At 36.9% G+C, this 21,339-nt stretch overlaps 1 protein-coding gene across 1 annotated transcript in view; it reads left to right on the plus strand.

Annotated features, from left to right (window-relative positions):
• Positions 1-20,808, plus strand: part of KATNBL1 (katanin regulatory subunit B1 like 1) — a 45,460-nt gene extending 24,652 nt beyond the window's left edge. The window contains exons 2-10 of the mRNA NM_001199064.3: positions 9,810-9,940; positions 10,855-10,895; positions 12,280-12,559; positions 15,377-15,495; positions 16,175-16,225; positions 16,320-16,409; positions 16,739-16,828; positions 18,734-18,827; positions 20,543-20,808. Of these exons, the coding sequence (NP_001185993.1) occupies positions 9,824-9,940; positions 10,855-10,895; positions 12,280-12,559; positions 15,377-15,495; positions 16,175-16,225; positions 16,320-16,409; positions 16,739-16,828; positions 18,734-18,827; positions 20,543-20,575 (915 nt within the window). The 5' untranslated portion in view covers positions 9,810-9,823 and the 3' untranslated portion in view covers positions 20,576-20,808. The remainder of the gene's footprint in view (positions 1-9,809; positions 9,941-10,854; positions 10,896-12,279; positions 12,560-15,376; positions 15,496-16,174; positions 16,226-16,319; positions 16,410-16,738; positions 16,829-18,733; positions 18,828-20,542) is intronic.
• The last annotated feature ends 531 nt before the right edge of the window (positions 20,809-21,339 follow it).

Here is a 21,339-nt window from a genome sequence, read left to right on the forward strand (position 1 = left end):
TAGCATATTCAAAAGCAGAGACATTACTTTGCCAACAAAGGTCCGTCTAGTCAAGGCTATGGTTTTTCCTGTGGTCATGTATGGATGTGAGAGTTGGACTGTGAAGAAGGCTGAGAGCCGAAGAATTGATGCTTTTGAACTGTGGTGTTGGAGAAGACTCTTGAGAGTCCCTTGGACTGCAAGGAGATCCAACCAGTCCATTCTGAAGGAGATCAGCCCTGGGATTTCTTTGGAAGGAATGATGCTAAAGCTGAAACTCCAGTACTTTGGCCACCTCATGCGAAGAGTTGACTCATTGGAAAAGACTCTGATGCTGGGAGGGATTGGGAGCAGGAGGAGAAGGGGACGACAGAGGATGAGATGGCTGGATGGCATCACTGACTCGATGGACATGAGTCTGAGTGAACTCTGGGAGTTGGTGATGGACAGGGAGGCCTGGTGTGCTGCGATTCATGGGGTCGCAGAGTCCGACACGACTGAGTGATTGAACTGAACTGAACTGAAGCCCCACTTGAGTTCAGACTCCAGGATTTCTGGCTGTAGGTGAGTGATTCCACCATTGTGGTTATCTGGGTCATGAAGATCTTTTTTGGGTAAGTGTATTCTTGCCACCTCTTCTTAATATCTTCTGCTTCTGTTAGGTCCATACCATTTCTGCCCTTCATTGTGCCTATCTTTGCATGAAATGTTCCTTTGGTATCTCTGATTTTCTTGCAGAGTTCTCTAGGCATTCCCATTCTTTTTCCTCTATTTCTTGGCTTTGATCACTGAGGAAGGCTTTATCTCTCCTTGCTATTCTTTGGAACTCTGCATTCAAATGATTATATCTTTCCTTTTCTCCTTTGCCTTTTGCTTCTCTTCTTTTCTCAGCTATTTGTAAGGGCCTCCTCAGACAACCATTTTGCCTTTTTGCATTTCTCTTTCTTGGAGATGGTCTTGATCATTTACTACCAAATAAATGCATATGACACAAAGCAAAATGGAATGTATACTGTAAAGATTCTTTGTAATGAGATTTTATTATTACAATGTTGATAATTTGTTTTCTTTTTTTAAAACTTTTGTATAATTTATATACTGTAAGATTTACCTATTTTAAATGTACAGTTCACTATTTATAAGTACACATAGAATTATGTAGTTACCAACCCAAATCTAATTTTAGAATATCTCCATTGCCCACCAAAGAGCCCTGTGCCCATTTGTGTTTATTCCCACTCCCAATCCAGCCCTAGGCAACCACTAATCTACTTTCTGTCTCTACAGATTTTACTTTTATGGACATTTCATATAAATGGAATCATGTAATATATAGTCTTTTGTGTTTGCCTTCTTTCACTTAGCCCAGGGTTCATACATATTGTGACATGTATTAGTATTTCATTTCTTTTTTGTTACTGAGTAATGTTCCAGATTTCCAGACATAGTACTTTTTGTTTCTCTATCCACCAGTTGATAGACATTTGGGTCATTTCCACTTTTTGGATGTTCTGAATAATGTTGTTATAAACATTTGCACACACATTTTTGTGTGGACATAAACTTTCATTTCTCATGAGTATGTATGTATGTAGGAGTGAAATTTCTGGGTTATACAGTAAATCCAGGGCTTCGCTGGTGGCTCAGTGGTAAAGAATCAGCCTACAATGCAGGAGATGTAGGAGATACAGGTTTGACCCTGGGTCAGGAAGATCCCTTGGAGGAGGAAATGGCAACGCACTCCAGTTGTCTTGCCTAGAAATTCCCATGGCCAGAGGACAGAAAGCAAAGAGGAACTAAAGAGCCTCTTGATGAGGGTGAAGGAGAGTGAAAGAGACGGCTTAAAACTAAGTATTAAAAAAACTAAGATCATGGCATCCGGCCCCATTACTTCATGGCAAATAGAGGGGAAAAGGTGGAAGTAGTGACAGCTTTCCTCTTCTTGGGCTCTAAGATCACTGCAGATGGTGACTGCTGCCATGAAATTGGAAGACAATTGCTTATTGGCAGGGAAGCTAAGACACACTTAGAGTGTTGAAAAGCAGAAACATTACCCGGCTGACAAAGTTTTGTATAGTCAAGGCTGTGGTGTTCCCAGTGGCCACGTATGGTTGTGAGAGATGCACTGTAAAGAAGCTGGAGGGCTGAAGAATTGATGCTTCTGAACTATGGTGCTGGAGAAGACTTGAGAGTCCCTTAGACAGCAAGGGGGTCAAACCAGTCAATCTTAAGAGAAATCAACCCTGAATACTCGTTGGAAGGACTGATGCTGAAGCTGAAACTCCAGTATTTTGGTCATCTGATGCAAACAGCTGACTCATGGAAAAGTCCTTGATGCTGGGAAAGATTGAGGGCAGAAGGAGAAGAGGGCATCAGAGGATGAGATGGCTGGATGGTATCATCGATGTAATGGACATGAACTTGGGCAAACTTCAGGAGATGATGAGGGGCAGGGAGGCCTGGCATGTTGAAGGGGTCCATGAGATCGCAAAGAGTCAGACACGACTGGGCGACTGAAGAACAAACAATGAAGAACTTTGATTTCTCACAAGTAAATATGTAGATGTGAAATTGCTGGGTCATACAGTAAATCTAGTGCTTCCCTGGTGGCTGAGTGGTAAAGAATCCACTTGTAGTGCAGAAGACGCAGGAGACATAGGTTTGATCCCTGGGTTAGGGAGATGCATTGGAGGAGGAAATGGCAACCCATTCCAGTATTCTTGCCTAGGAAATTCCATGGATAGAGGAGCCTGGAGGGCTACAGTCCATGGGTCACAAAGAGTCAGACACAACTTAACGACTAAACTACAACAACAACACGGTAAATCTATATTTAACATTTTAGGAAACTGCCAGACTACCATTTTACACTCCCACAGCAATGTGTGGAAATGCCGGTTTCTCCATATCCCTCTGAACATTTGCTATTGGTTGTCATTTTTGTTACAGCCATACAGGTGGTTGTGATGCAATATCTCATTGTGGCTTTTTGTGTGTTTGTTTTTTTAATTTAATTTTTATTGGAGTATCGTTGCTTTACAGTGTTGTGTTGGTTTTCTCTGTACAACAAAGTGGATCAACTATATATATATGTATACACATACATATATTCCCTGTCTTTTGGGTTTCCTTCCCATTCAGGTCACCACAGAACATTGAATTGAGTTCCCTGTGCTACACAGTAGGTTCTCATTAGTTAATCTAATTTATACAGAGTGTCAGTAGTGTATGTATGCCAATCCCAGTCTCCCAGTTCATCCCACTCTTCCCCTTTCCCCTTAGTTATCCGTATATTTATTACTCCAGCTTATCACTTTAATATTTAAACCTGACTGACTTTAAACCTGATCCCATCCTCTGGCTCCATGTTTTTATCTGTAGTTTAGCTGAAAGAAACTTATTTCCGAGTGCAGAGGGAAGACCATTTGTCTAACGTTGGTGACCAGAATATTCTACCTTATTAAGGAAGACTGGTAAACAATTTTGAGATCTTGAATTGAAAAGTACTAATTATATTTCCCATTTCAAATATCTTCTGTTTCTCTTTTTCTTGCCTTTCTATGAATTATTTGAACACATTTTAAACATTACATCTTGATTTATCTATATTCTTTTTAGTGTATTTCTTGATATAGCAGTAGCAGTAGCTTCTAGCAAATAGTTCTAGGTATTATATTACACATCTGTATTTTATCATAGTCTGCTTGAGTGAAATGCAGAAACTTTACCTCCCTTTACGTCTCTTTGTCTTTCCCTACAACATAATTGTCTTAAAACTTTCCACTACATGTATTTTGAACCACATCAAATAGTGTTATAATTTTTGTTTCAACCCTCAAACATAATTTAACGTTATCATTTTTGTTTTATCTCCCTGTTGTTCTAAGATTCCTTCTTTAATTTCCTTTTATCTGATAATGTCTTGGTTTCTCCTTCACCCCTGAAGGATATTTCTTCCACACAGGAAATTCTGGGTTGACAGTTCTTTTGTTTTAGTACTCGATACATGCGCCGCTGCCTTGGGACTCTCCCTCAGTTCTCTCCCTCTCTTCTCTAATAGGCCCAGGTATAATAAATCAGTTTCACCTATGTGAGGACTTCTCCCTTCAGTCTGCTAACCTGATCCAGTTGCTGTGTGCTTCTGGTGCACAGCCTTCATCATGGGATCTTTCTTCATAATCATCATGAGAATGGTTCTTGTCATTTTCCCCTGCTGGCTCTCCATTTCTTGTATTTCTAATTTTTTCCTATGACTTCTCAGATTGGTATAGGAAGAATTCGTTTTTGGAACTTGGAGTTTCTGAAGATTTTTATTTTCTGCATTTGCACTCAGGTGATGTTTAGTCAAGATATAAAAATTTAAGCTTCCTAAGAATTTTGAAGGTATTGTTCTGTCTTTACCATTTGTGCTTGACTTGCTTTGGGTTTGGTAGGGGGTGCTAATTTGTTCGTTGTTGTCTGGCTTTCCTGGTGCTCTGAAATGTGACAGTGATGTGCCTTGCGGGTCTGTTTCCATCTGCAGTGCTGACCGTTAGTGTGTGCCTGCGATTTGAGAATTCATGTTCTTCAACCATGAACAGTTTTCAGTTATTTCTTTGATTTCCTCTTTGGGTTTTTTCTGTATTCTTTCTGAAATTCTATTTATTTGGATGTTGCTGCCTATAAGCTAATCTGGGTTTTTTGTACATATGTGTATATTTTAGTCTTTTTACCCTAAGTTTTAGGAGATACCCTCAACTTTGTTTCCAACTTCAGTTGAGTTTTTCTGCCAGCTTAATTACTACATCCTATTTTTAATTTCCAAGAGTCTTTGTCAGTTTGTTTTTGTCTCATTTGTGTTTCATGGATGCAGTTTATTCTTATCTCGTGAGGATTTTTTTGAAAGTTGGGTTTATTGAGGTATTTTACATACAGGAGAAATTTATCCTAATTACCACCATAATCAAAACATAAAACAGTTCTTTGGGGACTTTGACCATCACTGATGTCAGTATTTTTAGGGGTGTTTGTGTGTGTTTTCCTCTGGGACTAACTAGAGTTCCCAAAGAAACATCTTCTATACTCTTCTCTGGAGTATTTAAGCCTGGCTGCAAGCCTCTGAGGCAAGTGGTAGAAAGTTAGCGGTCTTAACATTTAATATGTAAACTTTCACTTGATCCCCCTGTTTAGAAAATGTTCCTCTCACCCTCATTTGTGCCTAATGTTTCCTATCGCAAAGACTGTTTTAGATTTTCCACATGGTAAAGCTCCAGACTTTTACTGGAATGGGGAAGGAGATCTAGGACTCTGTGTCTTAAATGGATGTTCATTCATTGTACTTGTTTCCAAGTGCACCTTTATCCCTCTTCTTAAGGCCCTCAGTATTGCCAGTTTCTAAACCTTTGGAGGATTCTGCTTTTCATCTTTCCTCACTGATGCTTTAGGGTTTGGCTTTCTCAGATCTGCTGTTTCTTATCCCTAAAGCTTTGCGTTTCCAAAATGTTGTTGTCATCACCTCATCTTCTGTTCTTTGTCCTTTTGGCGGTTATGCCTTTAAAATCTTCCTTACTGTCATTGTAATAGGATTTCAGGGAAAGGTAAATGTAATTGCATGTGTTCAGTCCATCATCTTTAAAAGTCCCCTTACAAAAAAAGAAAACAACCCTGTGGCCAAGATCCTTTACCGTCTTGTTTCTGCCTGTCTCTCCAGCCTCACTTATGACTCCACTGCAGCTCGCCCCCAGCCTAAGCTCTAGTCACATGCATCTACTTAAGAGATTGCCAAACAGTTCATGTTGCTCATGCCTTTCAGTTCTGCACGTGCTGTTTTCTCAGTGTGCTGTTTGCCCTAGAAGACTCTCCTCACTGGAGCTTTGCTGACTTGCATGGGTGCCCCTCTGTCAATGTGCTTATTGTATTACTGCAGTCATTTATTTGCTTTAATAAAAGTCTTATACTAGAGGTTCCTGAACTTGAGGGCACAAGTGGATGGGCTGTCCATGAATTAGCAGCAATAAATTTTAGAATACCTTGAAATTGATGGCAGAATTTCATGTGTTTGTACATATTTTTGGAAAATTCAGTTCAACTAAGTCAATTTTTTTTTAACTAAGAATGTGCATTGGAAATACCTGTGGGGCTTCCTAAATGTATACTTGCTTTGGGCTTTTTCCCTGATACCTGCTGAGTTATAGGCTGAAATTAGGGTCCAGGGGAACTCCGTGGTGGCCCAGTGGTTAATGACTCCAGACTTACTGCTGAAGGCCCAAGTTCTATTCCTGGTTGGGGATCTAAGATCCCACCAGCTATGCAGTATGGCCATTAAATAAATAGTAGTTTTCATGAAATTAGGCCCAGAAAGATGTATTTTCAAAAAGCTTCCTAAATGATTCGGTAGAACAAGACCTCCATCTGGCCTGGCATATAGTGAATACTCAGTAAATGTATAAAGAAAAGATGAGGGAGAAACTTGGGTTTCAGGCCATGACCTGAAATAAATTTGCTGTGTGAAACTTGAGTGCAAATGGGAAAATTACTAATTTCCTCTATTACATAAATGGAAATAAAAACAACTCAGTTGTGTCTAGCTCTTTGCAGCCTCATGTCCTAGCCCACCAGGCTCCTCCATCCATGGGATTTTCCATCCATGAATTCTGGAGTGGGTTGCCATTTTGGATGTCAGGGGATCTTCCCAACCCAGGGATCAAACCTGCATCTCTTGTGTTTCCTGCATTGGTAGATGGATTCTTCACCACTAGCACCAACTGGAAAGCCCCTACATAAATGAAGTCACAGCATCTTTTTTCCGCCCTTTGAATATAATTGGAGGAGTAACAAGGTGTGGGTTATTTTTTTCAAAAGTGGAAGAAAACTCTGGAGAGCTAGTTACATGAATGAAAGAAAAATTTAAAAATTAGATATAAAACAACTCAGATATATATAATCCAATTTTGGGTCCCCTGACTGCTTAGGTTGTATATGACCCAGTGATTTGATTCCAGAAATTTAGGCTTGAATATGTTTGAATGTCAAGATACCACTACTATTAGACCTGATTTCATAAACTTTAAATTTAATACATGGCTTGTGATAAGGAAAATGGGAAGATTGACATGTTGTGTTGTCAAAAGTACATGCCATATTATTGTAACTGTTTGCAATTTAAGAAAGAGAACAGAATTGTAATTTTCTGGAATGCCCTGCCTCGTGCTTCCCTCTGTGTTTAAGGCTTTAAAAAATGTTTAACTTAGAACTACATTCATATCTCAGAGATACTGCAGATTTGGTTTCAGACCACCTTAATATAGCAAGTCACACAAATTTTTTAGTTTTCTAATGTATATGAAAGTTTACACTGTACTACATGTAGTCCATTAAGTGTACCATAACATTATGTCAAAATGTACATGCCTTAACTTGAAAATTCTTTATTGCTGGTAATTCCCTGGTGGTCTAGTGATTAGGACTTTGTGCTTCCACTGCATCGGGCGTGGGTTCCATACCCAGATGGGGAACATAAGATTTTGCAAGTTGTGCAATTTGGTCAAAAAAATAAAATAAAAATACTTCAGTGCTAAAAAAATGCTAACCATCATTGGAGCCTTCGACAAGTCATAATCTCTTAGCTGGTGGAAGTTCTTGTCTCAACGTTGATGGCTACTAACTGATCAGTGAGGTGGATCCTGAAGGTTGGAGTGGCTGTGACGATTTCCTAAATAAGACAGCAGTGAAATTTGCCACACTGATTCACTCTTCCCTTCACAGTTTCTCTGGCATGCAGTGCTGTTTCGTAGCACTTTACCCACAGCTGAACTTCTTTCAAAATTGGTGTCAGTCCTCTCAAATCCTGCCACTGCTTTATCAACTAAGTTTGTGCAATATTCTAAATTATTTTGTGTCATTTCAACAGTTTCCACAGCATCTTCACCAAGAGTTGATTCCATCTCAAGGACCTGCTTTCTTTGCTCATCCAGAAAAAGCAGCCCCTCATCTGTTAGTTTTATTGTGAAATTGCAGCAATCCAGTCACATCTTCCAGCTCCACTTCTAATTCCAGTCCTTTTGCTATTTCTACCGCATCTGTAGTTACTTCCTCTTCTGAAGTCTTGAACCCCTCAAAGTTGTCCATTAGGGTTGGAATCAACTCCTCCAAAATCCTGTTATTGTTGATATTTTGACTTCCCATGAATCAAGAATGTTTTGCAATGGTGTCTAGAATGGTGAATCTCTTCCAGAAGGTTTTCAGTTTACTCTGCTGTGTAGCCTTCCAAAATATATTTTTTTAAGTAATTATACTTGAAAGTGAAAATTGCTTCATGGTCCGTAGACGATTGCAGAATGGTTGTTGTGTTAGGCATGAAGACAACATGAATCTCATCGTATATCTCCATCAGAGCTCTTGGGTGACCAGGTGCATTGTGGATGAGCAATAATATTTTGAAAGAAGTCTTTTTTTTTTTTTTTTTTTACCTGAGCAGTCAGTCTCAACAGTGGGCTTATAAACTTCAGTAAACCATGTTGTAAACAGATGTGCTTTCATCCAGGCTTTTTTGTTCCACTTAGAGAGCACAGGTAGAGTTGATTTAGCATAGTTCTTAAGGGCCCTAGGATTTGGGGAATGGTAAATGAGCATTGTCTTCAGCTTAAAGTCATCAAACACGTTAGCCCCTAACAAGACAGCCAAACTGTCCTTTGAAATTTTGAAGATAAGGTTTGACTTCTCTCCTAGCTATAAAAGTCCTAGATGGCAAATTCTTCCAACAGAAGGCCGTTTCATCTCCATAGAAAAATCTGTCATTTAGTATAGCCAATTAGCTAGATCCTTCTGGATAACTTGCTGTAGTTCTGCAACAGCACTTACTGCTTCGCCTTGCACTTCTGTGTCAGAGAGATGACTTTTTCCCTTCAGTTCAGTTCAGTTCAGTCGCTCAGCCGTGTCCAACTCTTTGCGACCATGAATTAACCTCTGCTAGCTTCAAACTTTTCTTCTGGATTTTTTACCTCTCAGCATTTAAAGAATTAAAAAGAGTTAGGACCCTGCTCTGGAATACGTTTTGGCCTAAAGGAATATTGTGGCTAGTTTGAACTTCTATTCAGGTCACTAAAACTTTTTCATATCAGCAATGAAGCTGTTTCACTTTACCATTCATGTGTTCACTGGAATGATACTTTTTATTTCCTTCAAGAACTTTTCTTTTCTATTCACAGCTTAATTGACTGGTGCACATGGCCTGGCTTTTAGTCTTCTTACTTTTTGACATGCCCTCCTTACTATGGTTTATCATTTCTAGCTTTTGATTTAAGGGGAGAGACTTGTGACTCTTCCTTTCACTTGAACACTTAGAGGCCATGGTAGGGTTGTTCATTAACCAATTTCAATATTGTTGTGCCTTAGGGAATAGGGAGAGAGATGGGACTTGCTGGTCAGTGGAGCAGTCAGAGCACACACATTTATCAATTAAGTTTATTACCTTATATGGACACATCTTATTGCTCAAAAACAATTATAGTAGTAGCATCAAAGAGCCCTAATCACAGAACGTTGTAACAAATATGGAGAGGTATGAAATATTGTGAGAATTACCAAAATATGACACAGACACGAAGTTAACAAAATGCTGGACAAATGGTGCCAATGGACTTCCTTGATGGAAGGTTCCCACAGACTTTGAATTTGTTTAAAAAAAAAATCTGTGAAGTGCAATAAATTGAGGTATGCCTTTATGTCCTCTGCTGTACTTGTAAGCCTCTTTTATGCAGCATAGAGCTGTTCTGTTTTTATGTGTGCTAAGGAAAAGATTAGGCTCTTTTGCTTTTTGTATTTTCTGTTTATTATTTTTATTTTTTGTCTAGGTATTTAAGAGATTATGGCATCTGAAACCCACAATGTTAAAAAACGCAACTTTTGTAATCATACTGAGGATCATTCCATTGATCTTCCTAGAAAAAGGATCTCTAATTTCACTAATAAGAACATGAAGGAGGTAAGTCCATGGTTTCTAGAATTAAGACAGTATCTCAGTCTATTTAGATAGCCACAGCATTATACCAGAGACTGGATGGCTCATAAACAACAGAAATTTATTTCTCACTGTTTTAGGGGCTGAGAAGTCCAAGATCATGGCCATAGCAGAGTTGGTATCCAATTAGTGTCTACTTCCTGATTCATAGATAGCTGTCATCTACCTCCTCACATGGTGGAAGGAGGGAGAGCAAATTCTCTACTCTCTTTTATAAGGACACAAATCCTGTTCATGGGGTTTTACCCTCATGAGCTAATCACCTTCTGAAAGCCCTCACTCTTAATACCATCACTCTGGGGAGGGGGTGATTTAGGGTTTGAACATAGGAATTTCAGGGAAACACAGTCATTCAGTTTGATACAGTTTAAACAGTTAAGTCTATGGGTAGTTCTGAGTAAATGGGAGGGTGATAGTTTTGCTTAATCTGCCAAAATTAGGTAGAATTAATAAAAAATTGAAATCTGTTTATATTCCAAAATCTAAAAACTTTTTGGCCACTGTATTGTTTCGATATGATACAATTTAAATACTTTAATTTTATAGGAATCACAGAAGTGCTTTTTGTTCACCATTGCAAGGCTCGTTAGCAATGATATAATTTCTTAAAACCATATTAAAACTCAACCCATTTATTTAGCACCCTGCATATCTAATATATGACTAGTAGCATGGAAACTAGTCAAACAGATATGTTGCATTGTCAAAAATACATACAGTGTTGTTGTAACTAATAATTGAAAGTACAGCATCAGTACAGTAAATAGCTTTATCTGAAAAGTTTAACTTGAATTTCACACTTGTTGACATCAATCACAAAGTTTACGTAGCTTGGTTAAATAACTTAAATATGCTGCAACTCTACGTGTGTTTTTCAGGTTAAGAAATCTCCAAAACAGTTGGCTACTTACATAACTAGGTAAGAACTTCTTTGAAATTTGTGGGAAACAGCAAATATTGAAAGCTGGATAAGAGTGAAAATAGGAGAAAAAAATACTGTGTTTTAGTATGATAATTTATTGTCAAGCAACTCCTTTGTGCCAAACACTGTGCTAAACATATCAGTATAAGATAGATGGGTACCATTACCCTAAACAAGTGATGAGTTTAAAAAAAAAAAAAAAAAGATTTTGGCTCTCTTTAGGGTTATACACCCAGAAGGTGGTAAAAACAGCATTTACTTTCAGGTATACTGAACTCCAAAGGCACTTTCCATTAAACCACTGGTTCTCAAAGTATGATCTGGGACCCTGGAGGTCCCTAAAGCCCTTTCAAGGAGTTTATGACATCAAAACTATCTTCATAACAATGCATGTGTTAAGTCGCTTCAGTCATGTCCCTATGACTCTTTGTGACCCTATGGAGTATCGCTTGCCAGGCTCCTCTATCCATGGGATTCTCCAGGCAAGAGTACTGGAGTGGGTTGCCATTTCCCCCTCCAGGGAAAAATACTAAGACATTATTAACCTTCATTTTCAGTCTGTTCCAGGTGTACAGTAGAGTTTTCCAGAGGCTACATGATGTAAGATATTGAATCCAGAAACAGATATGAGGATCCAGCTGTTTTCTGTTAAACCAGATATTAGAGATTTTACACAAATCCAAAACAGTGCCATTCTTCTCACCGTATTTTTTGTTTTAGAAAATAAAGGATTTTTTAAAAATATTCTATATAATATGTAATGAGTTTATCTTTTTTTAATGAACAAATTTTATGTTTTAATTTCTGATTCATCAAGTATCAGTAGATATTGCTCACAAAAAATTTTTTTGAGACCTCAGTAATTTGAGTGCAAAGCATCCTGAGGCCAAAACATTTGAGAGCCACTCTACTAAACCATGAGATGTGCTCTCTGTTGTTTTATCTTATTCAAATTAAATATATTTCAGCTTAATCAAAATAAGTGTTCTCTTTTATATTAAAGTGTATGTTCAGACCTGCATGATTCAAACTTGCATAATTACTGTGTCACCTTGTTATAAAAAGATTAGGTGAAAAGAAATTGTTTTAATTTTCACTTTGTGAATGCCTTGTAACGTTACATTTTAAAAGCATCTAGTTATTATGATGCTTCCTTTTCTTTTGGTACAAAGTATCATCCTTTTCATTGCTTTTCAGATAGTTTGTAATTTCCCTTTTATTTTTCTCTTCAATCTAAGACTTAAGATTTTTAAAAATTATTCTGCTTCTAATTTTAGTAGGTAGTGATCACAGAATGTGGCCTACTAAGTCTGTCTCTTAAAAACTTTTAAAGCTTTTCATATGATTCTCTATCATTTAAAAAAATCAATTCTTTTTACAGAACAGTTGGACAAGCTGTGAAAAGCCCAGATAAACTACGTAAGGTGATCTATAGAAGAAAGAAAGTTCATCATCCTATTCAAAATCCTTGTTACAGAAAAAAGCAGTCCCCTAAAAGTGGGGGCTGTGTCATGGCAAATAAAGAAAATGAACTGGCTTGTGCAGGCCACCTCCCTGAAAAATTACGGCATGATAGCCGAACATATTTGATTAACACCAGTGATTCTGGTTCTTCACAGACAGAAAGCCCATCATCAAAATATAGTGGCTTTTTTTCTGAGGTAAGTCATTTATATAAACTTAACTTTTTTTTTCAATTATTGACTTTTTCCTTCCTATAGTCTACTAGTAAAATAATTCACTGTTTATTGAATTCAGACTATTTGAGAGATTTTAATTCCCTGCAACAGTTTTCTAGATTAACCAAATTTGAATCTGTTGTTTATTCTGTTTTTCTAAGTTAGGGATATCTGAGATGGAATGAAATGATTGACAAGCTGCTATAAATTTCCAGAATGGCAAGTTAGCCAGTAGAGATTTAAAGAAAGGGAAGAGATCATAAATCTTGCATAAAAAGTGGACCACGGAGCCAGTTATCCAGACATATTTTGCTGGGCTGTCAAAATTGCCATTGGAAACTTTGTTTAGGCAAACCTGCTTAGTTTTGCTGCTCTTCTGGCTCAGGCAAAGTTAGTTGTTTGAACAGGCTTATGGGAATTGTTTTGGGTAATAGAAACATTCTAAAACTGGACTGTGGTGATAGTTGCACAACTCCATACATAAATTTATTTAAAATCTTTGAATTACTTACTTTCAATATGTGAGTTTTATGGTATGTAAATTATAACTCAGGAAAACAAATTTTAAAAAATGATCATTTGAAAGAATGATTTGATGAAAAATTTATAAACACATAAGTTTAAAATAATTATTACATTTATTGTATATGTTGTAGAAAATAAACCTAAAGGAAACAATTATCCATAAACTCAACATCTATAGATAGCAGTGTTAAGTTTTTGATGTATCTTTTCATATTATACATATTGTTCGATAACTTGGTTTTTATGTTATATATAACTTGGTTTTTATTATATAAAATTTAATAAATTTTAATGTTTTTCCATGTAATTAGATAACATTTGTACAGTTTTCCATTCCAGTTTTGCTGAGATATAATTGACGTACAGCATTTGGTATGCACTTAATTATTTGAGATAAATATGTCATGAAATGATCACCACATTAAGTTTAGCAAACATCATGTATAGATACAAAATTTTAGAAATGGAAAAAGAATTTTTTTCCTTGTGATGAGATCTCTTAGGATTTGCTCTCTTAACAGCTTTTATATATAACACTCAGCAGTGTTCATTGTAGTTACCAAATTATACATTACATTGCCTAGTACTTGCAGCTAGAAGTTTGTACCTTTGACTGTCTTCATGCAGTTCCCCCTCAATCACTCATGCATGCCTCTGGTAATCAGAAATCTGATCTTTTTCTGTGAGTTTATTTGTTTATGAGTTCAGTTCAGTTTCTCAGTCGTGTCTGACTCTTTGTGACCCTATGGACCGCAAAGGAGAGAAAAGGACCCCAGGGAGACCCCAGGCCTCTCTGTCCATCACCAACTCCCGGAGTTCACGCAAACTCATGTCCATCGAGTCGGTGATGCTATCCAGCCATCTCATCTTCTGTCGTCCCCTTCTCCTCCTGCCCCCAGCCCCTTCCATCATCAGGGTCTTTTCCAGTGAGTCAACTCTTCGCATGAGGTGGCCAAAGTATTGGAGTTTCAGCCTCAGCATCAGTCCTTCCAGTGAACACCCAGGACTGGTCTCCTTTAGGATGGACTGGTTGGATCTCCTTGCAGTCCAAGGGACTCTGAAGAGTCTTCTTCAACACCACAGTTCAAAACCATCAATTCTTCAGCACTCAGCTTTCTTCACAGTCCAACTCTCACATCCATACATAACCACTGGAAAAACCATAGCCTTGACTAGACAGACCTTTGTTGGCAAAGTAATGTCTCTGCTTTTGAATATGCTATCTAGGTTGGTCATAACTTTCCTTCCAAGGAGTAGGAGTTTTAATTTCATGGCTGCAATCACCATCTGCAGTGATTTTGGAGCCCAAAAAATAAAGTCTGACACTGTTTCCCCATCTATTTCCCATGAAGTGATGGGACCAGGTGCCATGATCTTCGTTTTCTGAATGTTGAGCTTTAAGCCAACTTTTTCACTCTCCTCTTCCACTTTCATCAAGAGGCTTTTTAGTTCCTCTTCACTTCTGCCATAAGGGTGGTGTCATCTGCATATCTGAGGTTATTGATACTTCTCCCGGGAATCTTGATTCCAGCTTGTGCTTCTTCCAGCCCAGCATTTCTTATGATGTACTACTCCACACATAAGTTAAATAACCAGAGTGACAATATACAGCCTTGACGTACTCCTTTTTCCTATTTGGAACCAATCTGTTGTTCCATGTCCAGTTCTAACTGTTGCTTCCTGACCTGCATATAAGTTTCTGAAGAGGCAGGTCAGGTAGTCTGGTATTCCCATCTCTTTCAGAATTTTCCACAGTTTATTGTGATCCACACAGTCAAAGGCTTTGGCATAGTCAATAAAGCAGAAATAGATGTTTTTCTAGAACTCTCTTGCTTTTTCGATGATCCAGGAATATGTTACCTTAATTATATAGAAAAAAATGAATGAATTTAAATCTTGTCATAAAACTGAATTTTTGTGATTCCCTATTCATCCTATTTAGTTGATATGACTAGCCTGTATGGTTACCTTTTCCTTTAATTCACATTATAAATTAAATCCTAGGTTTGTAGGTGAGTAAAAATAATTTATTCTTTGAATTATTGAGATTTAAAAGGAAATAGTAACAAATAAGAAAGAGTATTGATACAGGTCCTAAATTGTTTCAAATCATATGTTTACTATGTTCGCTGCAATATTTATTTTTGTGGGCTAGTAAAAGGAATCACCTTTGCTTAATTTTAAAATACATTTACCAGAATGATTTAATTGAAAAAGATGATTTTATGTCATACCTCGATGTGCTTTTTAACAAATTAGATTACTGCCTTTCAGGTTTCTCAGGACCATGAAACAATGGCACAGGTTTTGTTCAGCAGGAACTTGAGATTGAATGTAGCTTTAACTTTCTGGAGAAAGAGAAGTATTAGTGAACTTGTAGCATATTTAGTAAGGTAAGTGTGACCCTTAATGGTTTTGTTCAGTAAAAGTAATTTCCAGTGTATTATCTCCTCTTTTTTATGTTATACTGGTTAAAATTAAACTTCCTATGTTTAGCTTCATAGTGACAATATGTTTTAAATTATATTTATCTATAGTCTAAGTAACCAAAATACAGAAAACCATTTGTTTTATCATATTGAACATACATTTTACCTTCTCTGACTAAGATTCTTATCTATAAAACTAAGAGATACCATTATGCAAAAACCAACCTTTTAAAAAATTTCCTTTCAGTAAAAATTTTAACTATTACCTTCTCACTGTATTAGTCTTCGCAAATGTTACCTTGGTGAGGCCTTCCTTGACCACCTTATTTAAATATGTATATTTTTTCACTCTCTGTCCCTCTTTTCCATTTTATTTTTCCCCACAGTACTTCTCACAGTCAGCATGCTTTATGTACTTTATTTGTTTATTGTCTATTGCTGCCCTCTCCACCCCTCCTCCCATACTCACACATGCATTGAAATACAAGCCCTGTCTCTCTGATAACTGCTGTATCCCTAACACTTGACTCATCATAGACACTCAGATCATTTGTTGAGGATTAAATTTCTTAAAAGCAGTGTGATGGTTATAATATGAAAGGAAATAAAGAAATCAGCTGTCTAAGCAGTTTTGTTCCCACAGGATAGAGGACCTTGGAGTTGTGGTGGATTGCCTTCCCGTGCTCACCAATAGGTAAGAAGACTATTTTTCAGAAAAAAAAGGAAGTTTAAAGAAGAACAGAGTACAACCTGTTCATATTTTATAACTTAGTATTTATTTATTTTAGTTTACAGGAGGAAAAACAGTATATCTCACTTGGCTGCTGTGTAGATTTGTTGCCTCTAGTAAAGTCACTACTTAAAAGCAGATTTGAAGAGTAAGTGCTAATCTGAATCTCAATTCATTTTTCTGTTTCAACATCCTTGATTTTGTGCCTTACAAGTACATAATGGTAGATTGAGCTCCCTGAGACATACATGGTTTATGTTTTAAGAATATAGACTGACTAAAGAACAATTAGAAAACTATCTATAAACATGTTACATAAAATACAATTTGGTGAAAGTAGTGAAAATTTAATTTTTAAAGATGTATCTGTGTGTTTTTTAATCAGTGTGTATGTATTTTTTTGAGATCAGTAGAGTATCTTTTCTAAAGGCTTCTTGGATGAAAACACTTGAATTTTGTAACAAAATGTCATTTCAGATATATAATAGTTGGTTTAAACTGGCTTCAAGCAGTCATTAAAAGGTGGTGGTCAGAACTATCATCCAAAACAGAAATTATGAACGATGGGTGAGTATACCTTTAAAGATAAACTCATGTTACTAAAGACTTTTTTTTCAGGAAATTTTATTTTATGATTATCAGTTTTTCATTTGCTAAGTTGTGTCCAACTCTTTGCAACCCCATGGACTGCAGCACTCCAGGCTTCCCTGGTCTTCTCTGTATCCCAGAGTTTGCTCAAACGCATGTCAGTGATGCCATCCAACCATCTCATCCTCTGTCACTCCCTTCTCCTGCCTTCAGTCTTTCCCAGCATCAGGGTCTTTTCCAGTGAGTTGGTCCTTCACATCAGGTGGCCAGAGTATTAGAGCTTCAGCTTTAGCATCAGTCCTTCCAGTGAATATTCAGGGTTGATTTCCTTTGGGATTGACTGGTTTGATCTCCTTGCTGTCCAAGGGACTCTCAAGAGTCTTTTCCAGCACCACAGTTCGAAAGCATCAATTCTTTGGCGCTCAGCCTTCTTTATGGTACACCTCTCACCCCGTACACAACTATTGGAAAAACCATAGCTTTGACCATGTGGACCTTTGTTAGCAAAGTGATATCTCTGTTTTTTAATATACTGTCTAGGTTTGTCATTACTTGTCTTCCAAGGAGTGAGTATCTTTTAATTTCTTGGGCTGCGGTCACAATCCTCAATGATTCTGGAGCCCAAGAAAATAAACTCTACCACTGTTTCCACTTTTTCTCCATCTATTTGCCATGAAGTATTGGGACCAGATGCCATGATCTTAGTTTTTTGAATGTTGAATTTTAAGCCAGCTTTTTCACTCTCCTCTTTCACTTTCATCAAGAGGCTTTTTAGTTTCTCTTTGCTTTCTGCCATTAGAATGGTATCATCTATGTATCTTCTGGCAATCTTAATTCCAGAAGCCTGTGATTCATGCAGCCTGGCATTTTGCAAGATGTGCTCTGCATAGAAGTTAAATAAGCAGGGTGACAGTATACAGCCTTGACATACTCCTTTTCCAGTTTTGAACCAGTCTGGTTTTCCATGTCTGGTTCAAAATGCTGCTTCTTGACCTGCATACAGCTTTCTAAGAAGGGAAGTAAGGTGGTCTGTTATTCTCATCTCTTAAAGAATTGTCCGCAGTTTGTTGTAATCCTTACAGTCAAAGGCTTTAGCATAGTCAGTGAAGCAGATTGTCAGTATATAATACTTATTCTCTTCATTTTCAGAGAAATAATAAATTGGGATACTATTCATCTTTGGAATGTTACATGTGAAAGTTGAATTCCAGAGCCCAGTAACCCCTGTGTCTATTGTTCTGGCAGAACCATACCCTTTTGGAAGGCAAAAGCACAGACTTACATCCGTTATAAAGGAGTGAGAGAGACAAAACCTTTATATCCATTATAAAGGAGTGAGAGAAAAAGAGATGACCTTTGGTGGAGTAAAATTGAGACCCAGGAATGGAGTCATCCTGGGGGCGTCCTATGGCTCTCTGGACCAGATAGCCAAAGGACATTAACGTAAGAATCCAGTGTGGATGATTACAGTTCTAAAAACTGAATTATAATCATAGTTTGAGTATTGTCTTGATGTGAAAGTATCTGGGTGTTCTACCAAAGGAGCCAGATTATCATGAAACTACAAAATATATATATATCCCAACAGTTTCCTTTCAGTCCATAATTTGCTTTCTAGGCTCTCAGGACTTCCCCACTTCATACCCAAGAACTGGATGTCCAAATGTCCCAAATACCTCATTGTTTTCTTACTTGCTTTAACACCTGAGTAACCTTTAATTTCCATGATTGACATGAACTAGTTTAAAGAGTTGCTTGACTTCAAATGGTATAATTTTATCCTGAAGAAGACTTGAAAATTTTAAAGCTGTTTTCATTAAGTGTATTAGCTACCAAAGTCTATAACTTATTATATTTGTATTTTTTTTTCTTTTTTTCTCCTAGAAATATTCAGATTTTAAAACAGCAATTAAGTGGGTTGTGGGAACAGGAAAACCATCTTACTTTGGTTCCAGGATATACTGGTAATATAGCCAAGGTAATCTATATTTAAGCTTAACTAAAAATTTGGAATAATGTAATAGTATTATGCAATCATAAATGAACTCATTCGAATGTCCAGTTAAATACTACTCTGCTGCTGCTGCTGCTAAGTCACTTCAGTCGTCTCCGACTCTGTGTGACCCCACAGAGTCTCTCAGCCCACCAGGCTCTCCTGCCCCTGGGATTCTCCAGGCAAGAACACTGGGGTGGGTTGCCATTTCCTTCTCCAATGCATAAAAGTGAAAAGTGAAAGTGAAGTCGCTCAGTCATGTCCGACTCTTGGCGACCCCATGGACTGCAGCCCACCAGGCTCCTCCATCCATGGGATTTTCCAGGCAAGAGTACTGGAGTGGGGTGCCATTGCCTTCTCTAAAATACTACTCTAACACGATCTAAAGTCAGTTTCATATTTATGAACACTTAAGGTGCTCTGGATATGAATATGACTTTGGCAAGGAACATAAGAATTAGTCATTGAATGTGTTTTATATACAGCCATACATATGTGCTAGTAGGTATTTAATGACCTTGCTCCAATTACAGAAAAATATTTGGAAAAAAGTTAAGAACCCAGGTTAGGAAGGCGTCTGAAATGGCAATGATATTCAGGAAGCAAGGTGAGGAACGTAGTCAAATAGTTTGGGAGTATTTTTAACTTGGCTTTTGCTAACGCCATACTTTTAGGGGAAAGTTAAGTTGTTCAAATCACAGTATGAATTTGACATCATTCTTTATTGATTTACTTGATCTTAAAGGAAAAAGTGCATTACTATTTTGGATTTTAATATTTAAACTCCAGAAAACATTGGTAGTTAAAATATAATTGCAAAGTAAATCATTGTTAAAAAATACTTCCACCCTTTTACTGGGCATACTTCTATCATATAAATGGGCATTAAGCCAGAAATATAAAAACTTCCTCTGGTTTAAAAAATATCATATTCTTAAAAAAAGGATTTATGTCTTGGACTGACTTATAAAATTTTCCTTGAAATACCTTCATGAAAGGAAGGATAATCTTGTATCAAGCAAATATGTTATACCAATGTGTATAATTTTACTCTGTAGAATTCTTAATGATGAAAATTTAATGAACAGAATCAATTTCCTAAAGTTTTTAAATTATTATTTGTTGTTCTTTGGTTAAAAGGAGGAAAAATGAAGTAAAAGTTGATAGAAAATAGAATACATGATATATCACGTTATTCTGAAAGTACCTTGTATTCTTAGTAGTAGAACTGAAAGATTATTTCTTTAGAAATTTGCAAGGTACTATTTCTGTTATTACAAACAATATTGAGTGATTAAAAGTTCTGTGAAGTTCCTTAAGCTATGATAAAGCCTCCTTAACAACATTAAACCCTCACTGTAATTTTTTGAGGGTAGAAATCAGAATGGCCATCATCAAGCTGGCCTGGCATTTATATAGCACTGAAGGAACTGCTGTGAATGATGTAATGATCTTGCTGAGCTATAAAGGCAGAGTTGTTTGATAACAGAAACTAGAACATTGCCTGAGCACTTTGCAAAGACTTCCTGAGCACATGCTGTGTGCTACCAAAATGCAGATAAAATGTTGAGTAGGGCAGATCTTTTGCACTCAAAGGGTCACGAAGGCAAAACAAGTGACAAAAAGGGAGAAGAAAATGGGGTGTGTATATGTGTATTTACAGTACTGGCTAATGAAATGCTTCTGTTTTATTCTCTAAGGATGTAGATGCTTATTTATTACAGTTGCATTGAAAGACTTCATCTATAGCATTTGGCTATTCAAAACATCCTTGGACGATATGATTTCCCCAGAAATATCTCATCTGAGAACTGTGAACTATGGAAGAAATCAAAACCATTTTTTCCTTTAAAGAGAAACGTATGTTGAAACCACTAATGAAATGCTACCGATCTACTTCACATTGAAGTGGAAAAAGATCCAAAAGGAGCAGCTTCAGCTCCAATGAGGTGAAAGTGCACTACGAAGATTGTTCACCTTTGCTGCGTTTGGGATTTATATGGTTATTTGGTAACATTGTTTAAGAACTACTGGGTCTTAATGCAATCCTGCATAAGAATATAATTTATACTATGTGAAAAGTAAGACAGGACTTATTACTAGGAATCACAGAGACCAATCATCATTACTTTTTTTTAAGATTGTGTTTTATAAGAAAACACTTAAATGTGTGCAGCTACTATTTTCTTATGTTGAAAAGACTTTGAAAGTTTAAACCATTATAGCAAATAATCAGTACTAAAAGTTTTTTGTTCGCACTGAGATACTGTATATGCAAAATGCCTTAATTATTAATAAGCCAATGTGTATGATACCAATATCTGTTTAAGAAAATTAAAAGCAAACATGCTTCTGGCATGATAAAATCATGGAATTAAATCAGGGGTTTCCATTCATGTAGAATGTTGTTAAAACTTATTCTACACCATTCTTAAAACTTGAGAATATTTTTAGTATCTCTGATTTTTCTTTTTTTTTTTTTGCCAGAATCATGTCA

The sequence above is a fragment of the Bos taurus genome, chromosome 10 (genome assembly GCF_002263795.3).
Source record: "Bos taurus isolate L1 Dominette 01449 registration number 42190680 breed Hereford chromosome 10, ARS-UCD2.0, whole genome shotgun sequence".
Classification (NCBI taxonomy): Eukaryota; Metazoa; Chordata; class Mammalia; order Artiodactyla; family Bovidae; genus Bos; species Bos taurus.